At 35.0% G+C, this 17,042-nt stretch overlaps 2 protein-coding genes across 3 annotated transcripts; both read left to right on the forward strand.

Moving 5' to 3' along the window:
* The first annotated feature begins 70 nt into the window (after positions 1-70).
* LOC112573288 (TATA box-binding protein-like protein 1) lies at positions 71-4,718 on the forward strand. Its single transcript, XM_025253513.1, has 5 exons — positions 71-707; positions 1,559-1,641; positions 2,125-2,292; positions 3,121-3,215; positions 4,053-4,718. Exons 1-5 carry the CDS (start codon positions 324-326, stop codon positions 4,301-4,303), a joined length of 981 nt encoding a protein of 326 aa, XP_025109298.1. The 5' UTR covers positions 71-323; the 3' UTR covers positions 4,304-4,718.
* A 3,204-nt stretch (positions 4,719-7,922) lies between these two features.
* LOC112573286 (regulator of chromosome condensation-like) lies at positions 7,923-16,217 on the forward strand. Of its 2 annotated transcripts, none has more exons than XM_025253511.1 (11): positions 7,923-8,077; positions 8,689-8,803; positions 9,253-9,440; positions 9,972-10,151; positions 10,658-10,802; positions 10,979-11,050; positions 11,988-12,146; positions 12,400-12,519; positions 12,795-12,953; positions 13,725-13,830; positions 14,330-16,217. In XM_025253511.1, exons 2-11 carry the CDS (start codon positions 8,698-8,700, stop codon positions 14,406-14,408), a joined length of 1,314 nt encoding a protein of 437 aa, XP_025109296.1. In that variant the 5' UTR covers positions 7,923-8,077; positions 8,689-8,697; the 3' UTR covers positions 14,409-16,217. The 2 variants fall into 2 exon arrangements, with proteins under 2 accessions (XP_025109296.1, XP_025109297.1); XM_025253512.1 differs by having other exon boundaries at positions 7,924-8,032.
* Positions 16,218-17,042: the final 825 nt, after the last annotated feature.

The raw sequence follows: 17,042 nt of genomic DNA on the forward strand, positions 1-17,042 counted from the left end.
ACTTTAGTATGAAACTAAAGCCCCCTTGATTGAGAGCTCTTTTGATGAAGAGATTCGTTCGGTCATAATACTCAAGAAAGGGAACCGCTCGTGTGAAATTCGTGAATCGGACTATCATCTTGCCAATGTATTTGGACGATATCCCAGTTCATTCAGGAGCTTGTAGGATGAATCAACATAAAACGAGCTGAATGAGTTTAATGTTTTTAAGTTTAGAAGTTGCTCTCTCATGCGATTGTGGTCACTAGAAAAAAAACAAACAAAAAGAAGACCCGAAGCGTGAACCTATTCGATGTGTCGAAGTTAAAAGATAATTTGTCTGAATGGCAGCAACAGTTACACTAAACTCAGTGAGTAACATCAAGCAGCAAACGATGGCACCAACAAGCGAAACAAATGGCTCAGGCAATAGACAAGACGGTTCTACAGAACGCTGCGTTTTGGATTCGGAAGAGAAAAGAGACGTAATACGAGATATCCTAACTGAAGGCAGTCAACACACTTTGTCAAATAACCACGATGCCATCTTAAACGGAGGAAACGAACAAGCAAATACTATGAACAACGAAACCAACGATCAAGATGAAAGTCCTGTCATAGATATACACATAAATAATGTTGTTTGCACTTTCAATTTGCGGTGCCATATCAATCTTAAGAGGGTAGCCATGGAAGGGTCAAATGTAGAATACCGACGCGAACATGGCGTAAGTCACTATTATGCCTTCTAATTTAAATTGTTTTTTCAGGCATGTTTTTGTTTTGTACAATTTCGCAGATGCAGGACTTGTTGAATTACGCTTATTTAAAGTGCGTGATGCAACAAATGGGCTTAAATTTAGTTTCATAAAACTTAATCATCATACTAAGAGATTGGTTGGTTTAGGAGCATTGTCATTAAGAATAATTTTAATAAAGCTCATATCACTTGTCAACATTGTCAGTGTACTTCACTGTAAACTACTGCAGGATTTAAGAAGGTGGTGTTCATATCTAAGAAAAATAAATGGTGATAGTATAGTCTTTCTGCCTCTGTGTAAGCTAACAAGATTATATACAGAGCATGTCATGTTTGTGTATAAAAAGTCTGGGAACAAATGTGTTTCCTGGAATGCATGATGACATAACCTCACCTTCTTTGTAAGTTTTTTTTCTTTTCCACCTATCCCCTATCATTATTTCTAATCCCTGAATTTGATGGCATGTCAAACCATCCAAGAAACACATTTGTGTCAAAGTCTAGAGTACTCAAAATAAAAGAAAAAAAATGCCTGCATTTGTTAACTTTAATTGTCTCAATCACAGAAGCTTTTATTTTAATACCCACACCATTGATTTGAGAATTTTAGTGATGTCTTAACTGAAATCAAACTTCCATTTTTATCATATATTTCACATTTTAGTTGTTTGAATTTTATTTAACTTTGCTTTCATCATGTACAACATTTAGTAAATATGTTGGAAGATTTTGATGATGCTTCTAAATTGTTTAATACATAATAGTACATGGGAGAAAATTTGTATTTTGCTAGACATAAAATTCTATCTTCACATGCAGATTTTAAACATGAAACTGCGACGACCACGAGTCACAGCCAATATTACATCCTCCGGCAAGGTAACCTGCACTGGCAGCACCAGGTGGGTCATTTAATATTTTCTCTTTTTCGATATAACATTCTAGTATGGGATCGTGGGATTTATTTCCTTTTTTTTTTTTTTAATCTTGAAATTTCTCCCTTAAATAAAAGATACAAAAAAAAAACCTCATGTGTTGGAGAAGAACTAAAAGACCAATAAGTTTTACCTTAGGAGGTTGAGGCACAGTTTAAAATTATTGATGTTCAACTCCTTTGTATCAATAAAAGGACCATGAAAACTTTAAGTGAACCTTTTCTTTTTGTGTTATTTGGTTCTCAACAAAAGCATGAGTACAACATAATAAATACTAAGCAAAATTTTATTTTTGAAATTCTGACCTTGAGTTAATCTTCAAGAAATCTTTTGAATCCTTTTCTTAGCCTTTATGCTGTTTTGCTCCATCATTGAAGTAGGTGACACTGCAGCTTTGTTTTATTCAAGATTACATTTCTTTTAAATAAATACCCGGAATTTCTTTTCCAGTGAGGCAGAGGCAAAGGTTGCTGCAAGGCGGGTTGCTAGACTGCTACAAAAGCTGGGTTTCAATGTTCGTTTCAGCAATTACCGTGTTGTCAATGTACTAGGCACCTGCATTCTCCCTTTTGGAATTAAATTACACAACTTCTCCAACCAGCATCCAGGAGAAGCAAGGTAAAGTACAAAACTCATAAATTTTTGCTGGTTCTTTTATCTGCTGGGATTTTGTAACTTTATTATTTATCATTTTATAATGAGCATCAAGAAATCATCAATATTTTGAAGACAAGGATAATTTAGGTGCTACTGCGATTTTCATTTTTGGAGGTTTTTTGGTCATCTTAGTAAGAATGAGTCTTTGGCAATAAAATTGTGTGTTCTTCCAAACACCCACAGGAGTGCAATCTTTTTTTCAAAGGACAGATTTAAGTTTATTAAATTCCCAAGATACATGAAAAGCCCTCTTTTGTTGATGAAGTATAAATCTTCAGTCTGAAAAATTCTTGCTTATGCAGATCAATTTTATGCCTTCTTGTTTATGTATAGAGGCTACAGCTAATAGCATTTGTAATTAAGTATATCCTTTTTCTTTGTGAGTTGACAATTGGTAAGCAGATGAAAGTTATTTCATCACATTTGAGTTCATACTGAGTTTGGTTCATTTATATATATATACACACACAAAATATTAATTCTTAAAATCTCAGCCTTTACACACTGGAATTCTTATTTGAAAAGTGAAAACTTTGTTTTCTGTGATGTTGCAAAAATAGGTTTGCTGTCTTGGCAAGATGTAAGCTCTTGCACTAACTGCATTCTCTCCATAACATCAGGATTAATAATTTAAATGAGTAAAAATTCAAGATTATGGGTTTAATGTGGCATGCAGCTTTGTTGTCAAAATGTAATCATTTGTAAGTCTGGACAATCCCATTCTTGCAAGGAGTGTGATGATGAAGAATATTATTGTCAGTATTTGTATGTTTTAAATTTATCTTGAAGCTATGAGCCAGAACTTCACCCAGGGGCAACATACAGAATTAAGCCGCTGAAAGCAACATTGAAAATATTCTCCACAGGAAGCATTACAATCACAGGTAAAACACTGTTGGTTTTTTTCTTGTTTTGTTTTATGTCAAACACTGGGTCATGAAGTACATAGATAATTAATGTTGTATTAAGTCCATTTGCCTAGGAAATATGCAACGTTGCCTTTACTTTTCTTTGAAAATATCATAGTATATTAACATTATTATCTGTATATATTTCCTGAAAAGGTCATAAAAAAGAACTTAGATGTAGCACATCACAATATTGATAGGCTCTGAAAAATATGCAGAATATTTGTAGAGGTGCAAAATAAAAGCAGTAATTTCAGCCTGGCATATTATTTTACGATAAGGCTGTTTTAAAATGTTGATGCTATACATAGCAACTAGAGCTTAATTAGAATATTTCACATTGTAAAATCAGTTTCCTTTTTTCTTCTGTGAAACAATTTGAAAAAAGGTTTTATTTATAAAAGATTTTTGCAATATTACAGATTTGATCATAAATATCAAAATATATGTTAGTACTACTTTTACACAATAAAATATAAAGTATGGGCCTGTAATGGATTCCCACAGTTTATCACTTCAGTGAGCAGTTTGGTGACAAATAAGTGCATGAATTAGAATAGCAAGTAGTGTTGTGACAATTATCACCTTTTTTTTAAGCTTAAATCCATACGTTTTTTTGTACTGTTCATCTTCTTTGAACTTTTAAGACACTTTAAGAGAGATTTAAGTTATGACAGTATGTTAGTGCAAACTTAAAATTGGTTTCCAGGGTAGCCTACAAAACTCAAATCTGGTAAATCTAAAAGTCTGAAGTAATTTTCCTTTTTTTGTGACGTGTTGCATGCAAAGTCATGGAAAAATTGTATATTTCAGCTCCTTGTGTTGCCAACATAGGCTTAGCCATTGAGCATATCTACCCCCTTGTGTCTGAATTTCAAATGGAAGCCAGGGTTGAATCCAGCAAGCAAAGACTCAAACAAAAAAGAGCACAGCACTCAGACTTTGCAAGAAATGGGTTTCATGAAGAAAATGATGATGAGGAAGAGGAGTTAGAATTTGACGAAGAAGATGAGTATGACAGCGAATTTGAAGAGAGCTTTGATAGTGATGTCAGTCATGATTAAGCGTTCTGTGAGTTGTGCCAGATGGAAGTTTTTATGCTGTCAAATCTTTCTTACTGAAGTTGACTTTATGTGTCGATTATTCTTCATTCATCATGTTTAGTTTCTGCTGTTGGTCTGTTATCCTTTGAGTTATTCAAGTAAAAAGGAAAGCTAACATACTTCTGCTGCTTTCTGTTATTAAATTTGTGCATCACAGTACCTTTCAGCATGTGTGAACTTTTCAAAACTGCTATTGGAATTTCCTCCTTACATATTCTCTGTGTTATTCTAAGATATTGTGTTCTGAGATTTTGATGTTTATGAAAAATGTGTGGCACTTCTTGTACATTTGTATGATCTGGGGTAAGGGTGGGGAAATTGTTACAATGTAATTTGTAGTAGAACTGATGTGATGAATAAACATTTTTGAGACCTAGGGCTTCATTTTATTTATTTAGCATTCTTTCTCAGCATTGGTGGCACCCTTATTCTTGTGAACCAAGCTTCAAGTACATTTGTCACACTCAAGATGTACCGATCATCAAATGTACAAATTTCCACAAAAGGGATTCAGAGACCCATATGTAGTAATTAATGTTATCAGAGTAAATAGCACATTCTGTGTTTTCAAAAGACAAGATAGAGAAAAAAAACAGCTTAGGTGTTTTACTATATCCACTTGGATGAAATTTTCTTACAACACCGCATTCAAAAGTCTCATCGTTATGAGCAATGAGGCTGCATACCCCCAAGAGGTGGATCACCTTGTAGTGTGTCTTGCAGTGACAACAGTCTGCATCTAAATAGACTAGGGAGAGGGTAGTTGACTTGTAGTTAGTGTCTGACATCTCTTTGCCTAACTGGCTGGAAGGGACGAGATCTGTTGTTTTGTCTTGTCCATGGATCTATGTCAAATTTTAGTGTCTCCTACTGATCTGTGATATTGGTTGCACCATTTGCCTCTGGATTCATTTCTACAAAAGAGGCTCTTTGAAACTTATTATTATTAATGGTGAGGCCATTGAGTTATTAGATCATTTCAAATTCCTGGGACAACAATTTGATGTCTCTCTTCAAGAAGGCCCTCTAACGACTACTTTTTTGTGCCAGCTGATAAAACTTAGCCTAAGGGACATTCTGGTCTAAGCATTAAGCAGGAGCCTACTGGCATTTTCTATTACCATTTGGTATGTCAGTAACGCTCAGAGGCAGAAAGTCCGACTTGGTAGTGCACGAGCTTAGTAGAAATATTGGTTGACACCTGCCGTAAAAAGGCAAGATACATGTACAGTTTAAGATTGCGGCTGACAAGTCTTGTCTAGTCTTATCTTCTTGTATGTGATCTAGGGTCTGGTACAGACATCCAGACCAGAACATCTCAGGTGAGATAATTTTCTTGGTAAACAGTAACCTTTCTAGTGTAGCATGTCAGGACTGAATATTGAATGCATCTCCTTGGTCTCTATGGGCATAGGGGTGGAAATTTGCAAGTGTACCTGTGCACTTTGTTTGGGGATGTGGCTGTGGTGGAACTGAAACGTGGTGTGTGCAGCGCAAGGTGTGGAGCTGCTTTTTTTAAATAACTTTTGGTACATAAAGTAGCACCTTTATTAATGTTTGCTAGTGTGTGATTGTTGATAAAAGTGTTGTGGTGGTTGGTCAATGCAACCATTTGCAGATCTAACCATGACCTATTTTGACTATAGCCTGTAGTTAATTCGACTACATTGTCTACGCAATAATTCAGCCACAAAACATATCAATGATCTCCTTGGTTGACATTGCATACCCAATTGTTCTTTAACGCTAAGTGTGTGAGTGCATGCACACACAGGGGAGACCCTGCTTTATATAATTTTTTTTATATAAAAAACAATGTGCGTAGCTAATGCCCAGAATTTTTTAAAAGGCTTGAACACCGTACTTTAAAAGTAGCTGGAGGTCTGTCTTCACGCGTCACAGTAAAATAGCTAGCAATCCATCTCTACAAACTCTATATTTGACTAATGGTTACTAGTTAAATATGCTGTGCAGTGTTACAAATCATTCGAAGCTGCACTAAACAGAACTGCTCAGCTATTGCATAAATTACGCAAGAAATTTTCTCATGCTCATACACAGGTTTTTGTGCACCATACTACTTTGAACAACATCCATTTTTTATTTGATGACAATGGCAACAATTATGTATATCAAGTGAATAATTAGTATTGGGTCATGCTCATACTCGTGGCCTGTGGCAGTAATTAACATTAAGATATGCTTTTCATGTAATGTCGCTGGCACATTGTTACCTGTTGTTCGTACTAACAGGCCCATTTAATGCTATATAATTTCTCTGAATATCATGCCTCTATCCCTCATCAACATGCATATCCAAACAAACCTCAAAAAGAAAGTTGTAGGCATTTATGGGTAACAGCCAAATCATTCATTTGATCTCCAGTATCAGCAATCTTTGGCCCAAAGTACTTGAAAATTTCCAAATATGACAATCACGACATGCAGAAGACCATGGCCTAACATTTCAGCATTCACTTATTACAAAACATCTGATAAAATTGTGCTACTGAAATAGCATAATAAACGAATTGCAAAATCTTAAAACATATACTTATCAGTTCCAGCAGTCCATGCATAACAACTGTTTAGATAATGGTGAGTTTTGAACAACTAAGTACAGAATGCAGGCTGAAACATGCTCGCATACTCTATCCAGTCAATTCACTTTTAAACATTTGTTGCAGAAATCAGTACTGCTGAATCCTAAAGGGTAATTATTCATCTGGGCGCTTTGGTGGTGGTCCACAAGGCTGCAACATTTTTTCCATTATGTTAAATTTCACACGTGCCCGCGTCTCATTCTCTGCAACAGCAAAGTAGCTGAGCATGTCAAAGTGACCTAAATAGGAGGCATAAGTATCTCTGTGTTGATTTGTAAGCCACTCCCATTTGCTTGTATCGGCATGCCCAGTGCCAATATACTTTGACTGCAGATGCTCAAGCTGACTGTGGATGTTGTAACGATCTCCCATGATTGGTGTGAGAGTCTGCTGAAGTTTTCAATCCAGATGGAAAACTTAAGCTGTGTCTGTTTAGACAAAAGGAGCAATACTACAATTCATAATCTGAAGAGCATTAAATTTAAACTACAGCATACTTTCTATAATTTGCACTCTATGCCCAATTTCTTGCAAATCATGTTTTTCCTCAGCAATTCTATCAATGTTGTTTCACCTGTTTAATTCTACTCTCTTAATGTCTTATATTGATGATTTCTTTTTTGTTACTGGAGCAAATCAGTTTAGCACAGAACACGCAATACAAAATCTAATAATATTCCTTAATAGCTCTCAGTACATCAATGCGACGACTGGTCCACAATCAAAAACCAATTTTTCCATAATCACATTACAGCGAAATACACAATAGTATATACATATATGTCAGTCCCAATGTCTGTGAAACAGGTCTGCCAATAGAGTAAATGATAGTGACTTATATACCCAGACAATTTTTTTTTAAATGCAGAATAATAACTTACAACGAGTAGCAGAAATGCTGTGATAACCGCCTGGCAATAAAGCAAAGACAACGCGAAACAATCCTTCCTAGTAAAACGGAAGTCAGAAAACGGAAGTAAATTTATAGGCGACACACGCATGCGTGGCGCGAGCGTGGGGTAACTCAAACGGATTTGTTGGAAACGTGGGAAGCATCTCTCGTTTTCTGCTCTATAAAGCGAAAGCGGTAAGAACTGCGAAATACTACAAACAGGCTACATATTTCTACATAGTAAGCTGTTTGTCAATTACTTTTTTTTTTTACATTACATCACGGATACCTTGAGTGGTTTGTCAGGTGTAAACCTTAAAAGTGCAAGGTAGATTATAGTATTGTAGAACGTATCATGCTTGCTGACCTACGACTTTGATGATAATTAACTTTATTTTTCTGGCACATGGTGATATCATCATCAGATTCCCCGAATAAAGACAGTCTGTGCAAAAACAGATCAACGATAGGATTTATAGAAAAACAAAGAACAGGTGAATAAAAAGTTACGGATAAGACCTACTAGCGTCTTATCACCCGACCATTGCATTCTTTTATTGACATAATTGTGAAATGATGTGTATTGATCATATAGTTATACTGATGGTAATGTCTTTTGCTGTGCAGAGTCAAGATAGTATTGATTAAATAAGCTTAAGCCCACCCCTACCACAAACCTGTAGAAAAAAAAAGATCGCCCACAAACTGATCGTTTTATCGTTTATAGTTCCTTCTGAGGAATAGTTAACGAAAGAATACAGAATTAATTGGAAATGATCACCACCGCTCAAATTTTCAGTGACCCTTTTTATTTTTTAATTTGAAAAAAATTTTTTTTTGGTGCTTTTCAGGTCATCATCATGCCAGCAAAAGCAGGTAAAGGGAAAAAAAGAACACTTCCGAAAAATGAACTGGATGCCAGCGATAAACAGAAAAGCATTGTTGCATCACCTAAACGGGTGAAGGGTATGAACACATTTCTGAGAAAAAAAAATAGCCTACTATTCTTTGCTTAAATAATTAAGATTATTTTAATGTTATCACATTATGTAAAAGTTATGTATGAAAGAAATAAAAGGATATTTTTTCCTTTGGGTTGTTATTTGCAGAAATATTGTACATTTTCTGTATATTTTAAAAGAAATCTTTTTTTTTCATCAGTTTGTCAAACCTTATCCATGTTAACTTTACTCATGTATCCTAATAAATTGTATACAGAAGCTGTTTGGAGGAGAAAGCTTTACTTTGAGCTAATGCCAGGGCAGTAAATGATGTTGGTCTACTTTTTTACCTTCTTTTAGTTTAGCTTAGTTAGTTTATTCCTTGCTACTCCTCGAGGAGCATAGGTCCTTACCTTTATTTATTTATAATTTATATTGTAAAGAACCACTGCACTTTTTACTTGTTTGTTTCAGTGAGCCATCCATCCTATAGAACTGCTGGGGGTGTTGTCTTAACGTGTGGTGAAAATGATGTCGGACAGCTTGGTCTTGGTGCTGATGTTGCTGAGAAAATGAGAGTTTCCTGTGTAACTATTCCAGAGCCAGTAAAGCAAGTGTGCGCAGGGGGTATGCACACAGTCTGCCTTACACTCACGGGAAAGGTGAGTAAACAGCAGGCTTTAGTGGTGTGGGAAAACTGCAACTGATAATTTATTAGATTTTTTTTTATATATAAGAGAGTTACAGTTCCACTGGTAAGTCTTCAAAGACACATAAGACAAAGTTTCCAGTGGGATTTTTTTTTATACTTTTTGTGCTGACATACTATATCAATATATTTGCTGATTCTACCATAGACATTGATGCATCATACTAAATAGTTGCTTCTTGTGTTGTTTATGTACATGAGGTTTTTGCTTGTATGCTTGTGAATCAGTTATGTTGATGCACAGTGGTAAGCATTGTTTTATCTATTGAAAAATGAACTTTTTTTTTTTTCTCAAAACTTAACAGGTAAATGCGCATGCTCTCACAAGTTAATTCAAGATCAAGATGCTTAATTACTCCAAGGCCCTCATTAAGATCCCTTTCTATCGTGTGTAGGTATACGCATATTTTATACTTGTCTTTTTAGTTTCATAATAACTTTTTTTCCAAAAGTCGCTTTAGTTTTCTTTTTTTTTTCTCTGTAGGTGTTTACATTTGGTTGCAATGATGAAGGGGCCTTGGGCCGAGACACATCAGAGGAGGACAGCGATACTGTTCCAGGTCTTGTGGAAGGTTTAAGTAATGTGGTACAAGTCTCTGCTGGTGACAGTCACACTGCAGCATTAACAGAAGATGGCAGAGTCTTTGCTTGGGGAAATTTCAGGGTACCGTGTCTGAAAAGTTGTTACTTTATGACTGTATTTAACTAACCTGGTTTATTAAAGCAAGATACAGTATAGAAAAAATATTTCTACATGCTAGTTCTATTTGTTCTGTTATTTAGTGTAGTCCATCTGAAATATATGTTGAAAACGTTTTGTTGTTTTTTATTTTTTTTTATTTTTTTTTTTTGTAAATTCTTTGGACAAAATCTGCTTTGATTGCCAATCGTGGTTTTCTTTCAAGGGTTTTAATGTGAATCTATAACAAATTACCTGTTACTAGTCATCTCCAGTTATGCAGATTTTCAGACAGTTTGCAATTCTTGTGATGGGAGGATGGTTATTTGAGGATTACTGTAGGTACAAATTCATACACTTTGAGAGTACTGTTTTGACTCCCATTTTTTGACACTCATTAGCTCAATAGGCCAGTTAGTTTAAGTTGGGTTTTTTTTTTAATGGTGTGGTGTTTTTAATCTTATCAAAAGATTTTGTGTTAAATGTGCCAGGATGCAAATGGATTGATTGGATTGACCAAAAAGGGCATTGAGAAGAAACCCATTGAGATGTTGCCAGATGCAGTGGTTGTCAAGATTTCATCTGGCAGTGACCATCTTGTTTGTCTCACAGACCTTGGAGAGATTTACACACAAGGTATGTACTAAACTGCAACATCAGCCACCATTATTATTTTATAATAAACAGGAAAATAAATTGATGTCTACATTTCTTTCATAGTTGAGCAGTAAAATGTTTTTTTTTATAATAGTTAAAGACTTCACATTTAAAGAATTTGTGTTTCAAAACCCTTTTTTTAATCTATTTAACAGGCTGCGCAGAGCAGGGACAACTTGGTCGAATAGCTGAATGCTTTTCTGCACGTGGTGGACGCCATGGGCTAGGTAACTCGTATGTCATTAAAGGAAACCATATGACAGTTACTGCTTGTTTAAGTGTGCATCACATTAGACTATGTGGGGAAAGTGCCCGTAGATGGTAGGTGCCACAGCCCACTGCTTCCACTTCTTCATACCTGCCGGAAGTGTTTTGGGCGGTCCGCTGGCGCAATGATTAGCGCCCACAAGCCATCTTCTTGGGTGCTTAAATATTTTATTTCTTTCCATCACAAATATTGTAAATGTTAGCTTGACATCAGGTAAGTGCCATCTGTGACATTCTCTCTACATGCACTACCAGCACTCTTGTCTGTGCGTTTGTTCTTCCTTGTCTGTTTGTTCTTATGTCTCTTGTGTATTGTCCATGTCTTGTTCTTCTTAAGTGCTGTGAACATGTTTGAGATTTTGTAGCTCTAGATTTCAAATATTTCATAAATGCTGAAAAGAGCTAAGTAAATGTGTTAAAAATTAGCAGGGTTTTAATGTTAAGATGGAGTTACTGCAGTGTATCATTACACTGGTGAATACATGATGAAAAAACTGTTTCCTACCATTCAAATCTCTTCCTTCTTTTAGTAATGGAGAGAAGAATTTCTATGGCTTTGGTTCAGTTGGAATTCTTTATCCCTTCGGTTGTGGGGTTTAAGATTAGGATGTAATTGTATTTACCACCTTAATTTTAACAAACGATGATTTGTCATGTTGATAACAACATTACCAAACAAGTGTTTCCTTTGATTTCTATGCACATTTATACTTAGGGAAAAGTCATGTCATTTGTTGTTTAAATTTTTTTTTCAGGGCTTCTTTGTTTTTACCGTTCTTTAACCATGATATTTAAAGCCAAGTCACCGTAAAAGGATATATTACCCAAATGACTGTCTTCAGTGCTGTGTATATATTTTACAGAAGGAGTAATAATGTTTGATATTTCATTTTCCAGAAACTATTCTAAATGCTGGTCTAGTACGATGCAGGAAGTTCAAGACACGTAAAATGGCAAAATTTTCTGATATCTGGACTGGTCAGTACATGACGTTTGCTCAAGAAAAGGAAACTGGAGATATATATGCTTGGGGCCTGAACAATTACTACCAGCTTGGTTTGTGTTTGCATTTTCCTTTACCTTTTCAGTCTACATACACATAAATGTGTCAGTTTGTGTGTTTTTGTTTTCATCATTTGCTTTTTGAAAACTGCTGTAAATCTTGCGTGACCAAATCTGTCTTGTAAGTTCTTTTAAAGTCTGCATATGAGATAACAGTTGTTTGGAGTGTTTTAAGTAATTGCTGAGCGCCGGCTTTAAAATGTAGCGTAGTGTTTTGACATGTTTTTATGTTTTGGTGCTTCATCAGGTTTTGGAGATATGGAAAACCGTTTCTTGCCTGAGCGTGTACAGTCATTCTGTGCCATGGGTCGCCAGTGGCAGACGATTAGTGGAGGCCAACATCATGCCATTGCTCTTGACTCTGATGGTAAGTAGTTGCTTATTTTGCTTGGAAGAACGCAATGCAAATGTACTCTATTTTTCCTTTCTTTTTTTTAAGTCTAAAGCTAAATGTGCATATCACATTTTATATCTAACAAAGACTTTGCATTATTTTTACAATTAAATATTCTGTGATAAAATATTCTTTATCACAAGAAATTTTAAACATTCAGTTTATATGACATCACTAATCACATGGATTAAGCAGTAACAAATATTCATGTTATATCATGATGTGTGTGTTGGTTTTCTCTGTTGTAGGTAAGGTTTATACTTTAGGCAGGGCAGATTATGGGCGTCTTGGACTAGGTGAAGGTTGTGGAGAAAAGTCTGAACCAACACTTGTTGAAAGCCTCAAATCAGAAACTTGTGTAGATGTTGCAGCGGGTGGCTGCGTATCATTTGCTGTTACTAAAGTTGGTAAGAACTTTTCTTGTTCAATATTAATATAAATTTGTACTTCTCGGGTGGCTGCATATTATTTGCTGTTTCCAAAACTGGTGAAAACTTGTTTAATAGTTTAATACCAGTTCATCGTAATTGCATTATTTATTTATTTTACTTATTATTAGTATTATTGACTATCATGATTATGCAGAAATTCTTACGTGGCTTGCCCTGTTTTTCACTTTTCACAAATTATTGGGGAGGAATTTTATCACTGTAGGATTTATCTCAGATTGTTTCTATCCAAACATATATTGCAGTTACCTTAAATTTCGGACTATAAGCTGCAAGTTTTTCCCCAAGTTTTATACCCTCTGGCTTAAACAGTGATGCAGCTTGTATTCTGGATTTTTTGGATTTTGATTAATTTTTCGATGAGCTCTATGTTAAAGTGTTGATTGTTACAGTGTTAGCTGTTAACATTTTGAAATTAAAGCTGCATACAGTTGAAGCATTCAGATCAGTTGCTGAAGCACACACACTCTCATCATGCTGAAAACAAGACAAAATGCTTTCAAGTTCTATATGTTTGTGGCTTATTTGTTGAAAAAGTAGATTTTTTTTTAATTTAGCAGGTACGGCTTATATACAGGGGTGCTTAATGGACCGAAATTTATGGTATTTCAAATAAATTCTTGATGTTTACATATGTTCTTTGTAGGTAGCTTATTGGAACAAATAAAGGCATCTCTGCTTAATGTTTGCTCATATAATTTATATAGTTATATGATTATTTGTTTTTAGGAAAGGTTTTCTCCTGGGGCATGGGTACCAACAAGCAATTAGGCTTGGGATCTGAGGATGATGCATGGGTTCCCACTGAAGTCACTGGGAAGCAGTTAGAAAACAGGTACATTTCTCTGCATGCAGTGTCATTGTTGACTAGCTATTTGATAATGTCTAAAATCTTAGAAAACAAGAGATTCTCTTTATATAATGCTGGCATCAATATGAAAGCCATGAAGACAGTTTGCTGATTACAAGTTACGGTGGTGTAGAATTAAGATTGCAAGACAAATAATTCCATTTTCAAGGTCATTTTTCATTTAAAACATGAACTCTTGCCTTAAGCTTCACTTTTCTCAAGGCAGCCTTTTAGCACAAGTACAGGTGAAGAGAATCTCATGTGCTACAATATGCTGGAAATCTGCTATAAACAAAGGAAATAATGGGATCATTTTAAATAGTAATAAAATACCAGAAATTGTTTTTATAATAGCTGCAGTGCTCTTCTAAAACCCATCAAACTGAAACTTAATCGTGCTTGTAATAGCTGATTTTGTCTTGCTCTCAGTTTTAGGCCCTTCTGAAAATTTTTTCTTACCTCACTCTTGCTTTCTTCATTGCAGGGCAAGTCTTATGGTTTCTTCAGGTGGTCAGCACACCGCCCTTTTGGCAAAGAATGTAACTGTTGGCACAGTGCCTTGATAGGACTTTTAAAACTTGCACCTGACAGTACATTATCTTGGAAGAGTTATTTTTCAGTCTAGAGGTGGAGAATGTTGTTAATGTTGCCATGTATTACCAAAAAGGAAAATCTTGATGTTGAAATTATATTCCCTCAAACCAGGTGTAGGAATTACCAGATGAACGTGAGAAAATTATGGTTATTGTAAATTTTTTAGATAGCAATTTTTAGTGATTAATCTTGCATAAATTGTTCATGTTCACTTGGCAGCAGTTTAAACCATTAACATATTTATTGTTTAAACGCATGTATTTAAGCCAGAAAGTTGGATCATTTATAATGTTCACATAACTGATATCAGATCTTTAGAATTGTGTGCATTAACATTCAGGTCTTCATGGCAAGGTTAAAACAATTTTGACTAGCCCTAACCTGGTTTTGTCACCTTTTCAATGATGAGAAACAAGGTTATTTTTTTTTTCCTCCAAATGCCTTTTCCCTAATTTTGTTTGCTTGTTTGTCTTTTTTTTTGGGGGGGAAGGGGGGAGAGATTAGTTCTGGAATTAAGAGGTAGTTAAAGTAACACTTAATTAAAATTCAATTAGTTATTAGTTATCTGCAATGAAACCAATATTGTAAACAACTAACTGCACTAAGCAGATATGGTCATTTTCATATATTCTGCTTCTGGAAATTTGTTGCTTGACCCATAGGATTAAATCCTTATGATTTTTTTTTTTAAATCATGCTTTTAGTTTAAGACTTTAGCTTTTATTTTGAATCATATGACTTCTGGCAACAAAAAATTACTGCAATATTTCAAAGTAGATATGTAATCAAGTTTTATTAGTCCCCATTTAAACTTCTTAAACTAATATGATTTTCAATTATGTTCTTATAATTATCTATATATAGCTTTTTAAAACAACTTTAAACCACTGCCATCAAAATTATTAGACATTTATGGTTCAAATGGCTAGAAGCCTAAAACCCTTTTGTCTATCCTCCAATACCATTCCCTTTGTGCTGTTTTGAAAAATTTCTTTGGCCATCTTGTTATCTTGCCCTCTTTCCGTCCACTGCAAATGAGAGGAGGGGTTGGCAACGTAAAAGATCAGAGAGTGTGGTTTGCTAATCTTTACAGTTCAGTCGATTATTTATAGTCGACAAACCACAACTGAATTGTAAAGAATAATAATATAAATATTGTGCAGCAGTACAATGTACATAAGTGTACATATTTAGAGTCAACAGCAGACTTTTGTTGTACTTAATTATAATGAGCCATGCTCTAAACCTTCCTGAGTGGATACATCAGCTTCTATGCATTGTTAGAACCAAGGGCCATAAAACAACCATAAATACACAAACGATAGTGTGTCTCAAGCATGACATTCAATACTGAAAACAAAGTAGGCATATGGCAGCAAGATGATGTGGCAGGAAAAGTGAGGTATGAGTAGATGAGGGCAAGAGCAAACTGCTTTTCGAGGTGTGGTTGTTGGGTATACCTCTGTAATGTAGTAAGGCTACTTTTCTGCAGATCATAGATATATATTTTTAGTGTGAATGTGTTGTGCTGGTGGATAATGATAGTGATGGAGCTGGTTCTTCTAGAGACTGAAAACTGGGAATACTAATCTTTTAAGGAATGATTGTCTTTAACTGTTGTTGCAGAATTAATGCTCACAGTTCACATTTTATATGTTTATATTTTTAATGTTTGCTGTGCAGATATCTGTTTCATTCTGTCATTGCAAATTAAATCTTGTTGAATGAATTTAGGAACATTTATTTGGTTGCAATAAAGAAGTACTTTGCTGTCAGTATTTGAAGAGTGATTTCTTTTTTAATATATACACATATATATATAATAATAGATGAGCATACATAATTTCAATTGGACAGAAAGTAAGATTCTATATAAATTTAAACACCACAACTATTTAATATATAAACCCTTATAGCAATTATTTGTTACCGTTGCTCTTATAGCTGTGACAGCCTTTCTGTACTGCTATTCTACCTATAGGAGTTTCTTTGCACATGCTGATCTACTTTCTGCCCATCTTTTTATGGTTTTCCCTTAAAAGGCTTTTTTAAAAAAAAACATGCAAATGTAGTCCCTTAACCTTTTGGTTGATGAGAGTGAAGTTTCAGAAATTGCTCATTTCTTGGATCCATATTTGTATTTATCCTATGAAGGGGTAACCCACATCTTTTCCTTTCTACCTTTACTTCAAAATCTGTTGAAGGGTTAGGTAACCATTTAGCAGCTGGGAAAGAATACTGCATCCACTGGAATGGAACTGACTAATGTGCACCCCTCAACTGCTTCTAACCACGTAAAAATCTGCTATCCCATATAGTTTGTGAAATTTTATTATTAAGAAAACAAAATTACGGATTAAAGCAAGCTCTGGTAAATATAGACATAACTGCCATTCATACTGTGTTATTTAATAATGAAGAAATTCAAAGGTACGGAAATGGTTTAAAACAGCTGCAAAACACGTTCTGTGGAGAGCTGTATGATCACTTGTATATCCCCACACGTAAGTGCTTGAACATTTTTTCACGCTGCTGTTGTCTCCATATCAGTCACTTTAGCAAACCATTTATCCATGTGTTTTGACCACCTCTTTCATTCTAAC

Source organism: Pomacea canaliculata, linkage group LG10 (genome assembly GCF_003073045.1).
Source record: "Pomacea canaliculata isolate SZHN2017 linkage group LG10, ASM307304v1, whole genome shotgun sequence".
NCBI lineage: Eukaryota > Metazoa > Mollusca > Gastropoda > Architaenioglossa > Ampullariidae > Pomacea > Pomacea canaliculata.